General features: G+C 34.7%; 1 protein-coding gene and 1 non-coding gene across 2 annotated transcripts; one reads left to right on the forward strand and one right to left on the reverse strand.

The window, feature by feature from the left end:
- Positions 1-431: 431 nt before the first annotated feature.
- On the forward strand, positions 432-504 carry NAEGRDRAFT_t865. Its single transcript has one exon. It is a non-coding gene; the product is annotated as a tRNA-Ala (tRNA).
- Positions 505-982: 478 nt separating this feature from the next.
- NAEGRDRAFT_76445 (uncharacterized protein) lies at positions 983-1,404 on the reverse strand (the record flags this gene model as incomplete). The annotated part of the gene is made up of 1 exon (XM_002668595.1): positions 983-1,404. A coding segment is annotated over one exon (420 nt), but the record flags the coding sequence as incomplete, so codon positions are not given.
- Between the last annotated feature and the right edge of the window lie 88 nt (positions 1,405-1,492).

Here is a 1,492-nt window from a genome sequence, read left to right on the forward strand (position 1 = left end):
AAATTATTTCAAAACAAATATCATCTGAAAATATTTCTTGTTCGAGTTTCACATGCTTTTTTGCTTTCTCTTCCATATTATTATTATTATTATTATTGTTGGTGAATATTTCCTCCGAACTAATTAATTGATGATTTTCAAAATCTTGTCTGTTTCGTTTGCTCATTTTTTTTAAATTCATGTTAAGGCTTTGATTCATATGTTAGTTTGGATTCAATCCCAGAAACAAAATTGAAATAGCACCGCGGGAGTCTTCGAAGCCTCCAACTTTTTCGCTGGAGCCAGTACTTGTTTTGCTATGGTTCTGAAAGTAGCTTCTCATATCCAGAGGTCTTATTGGTCCAAGTACTGGTAGATTTTGTTCTCAATGTTATATTCAAAATAATTTCCTGAAACATTTATGAATAGCGTATATTCTTTTTGAATGTAATGGGGATGTAGCTCACATGGTAGAGCGCTTCTTTAGCATGGAAGAGGTACGGGGATCGATACCCCGCATCTCCACTCAATCTTTTTATTCACACCAGCTTTACGATTTCATTGTTGTGTTTGGTTCAACTCAGCGATTATTGGTCACTTGAATTTTCTGGTCAAGGAGCTCCATAAAATAAACAAAATAATTGACCCAGTTAAAAAGTATACAACAATAAATGTTGCTTTTAATAATTAACCACAAGTGTCATTTTTAAATTGATCAAAATTCAAAAGTGATAAATAGATGGTGATCAAGCAAGATCTATTTCTTCAACAACCTGTTTCGCATTGAACAAAACAAGATTCGTCAAAAGAACTCTTGAATTCACTGTTCATACAGTCAAAGACTGTAGCGGGATTGTCGCCATATTCCTGGCAGGCTTCCCGTCCAAATTATTAATTGAAAATCTTATGAGAACAGTATCCTTCATCATGTACTAACAAAAAAACTTTGTTGTTCTTGATATTTATTTAGCTGAGGGATTGAGGCAATTATAACCTTTCTAAACTAGGCCAATTCAACATCAGTGGCACCAGCCATAATTAAATCTTTTGCCAATGAAGCAGATGCTTTCTTCTTCATCATGATTACAATAGTTGTAATCAATACAGCAACACCACTTCCAATAACTGCAACAGAAACAATTGGAACAACAACTGCTGCAACAATCACTCCTGTATTCTCACTGTGTACTGAATCAATAGCAAGAAAAGGAAGCGAAGTCAATCTTGCTGAAATCTGAGGATTGTTTTTTAGTTGAAGTGAAAGAGCTGTTTCAGTTTCAACTCTGAAGGAAATGAGCGTCGAGTTGAGGGAAAGAGCTGCTTTTGCTGTTAAGGAACCTGTTTTGGAAAGAGAGGCTGGTAGATTAAATGGAATGGAAGATGTCAGCTGTTGGTGGACAGTTGAAGAGGAATCAAATTGACCATCTAATAGGAATTCAATAAAAATGTTAATGGATTGGTTGACATAATAATCAAGAAATGAAGAATCTGAATGAAAGAGAAATAATGGTGA

Source organism: Naegleria gruberi, assembly GCF_000004985.1.
Source record: "Naegleria gruberi genomic scaffold NAEGRscaffold_155, whole genome shotgun sequence".
Taxonomy (NCBI): domain Eukaryota; phylum Heterolobosea; class Eutetramitea; order Acrasida; family Naegleriidae; genus Naegleria; species Naegleria gruberi.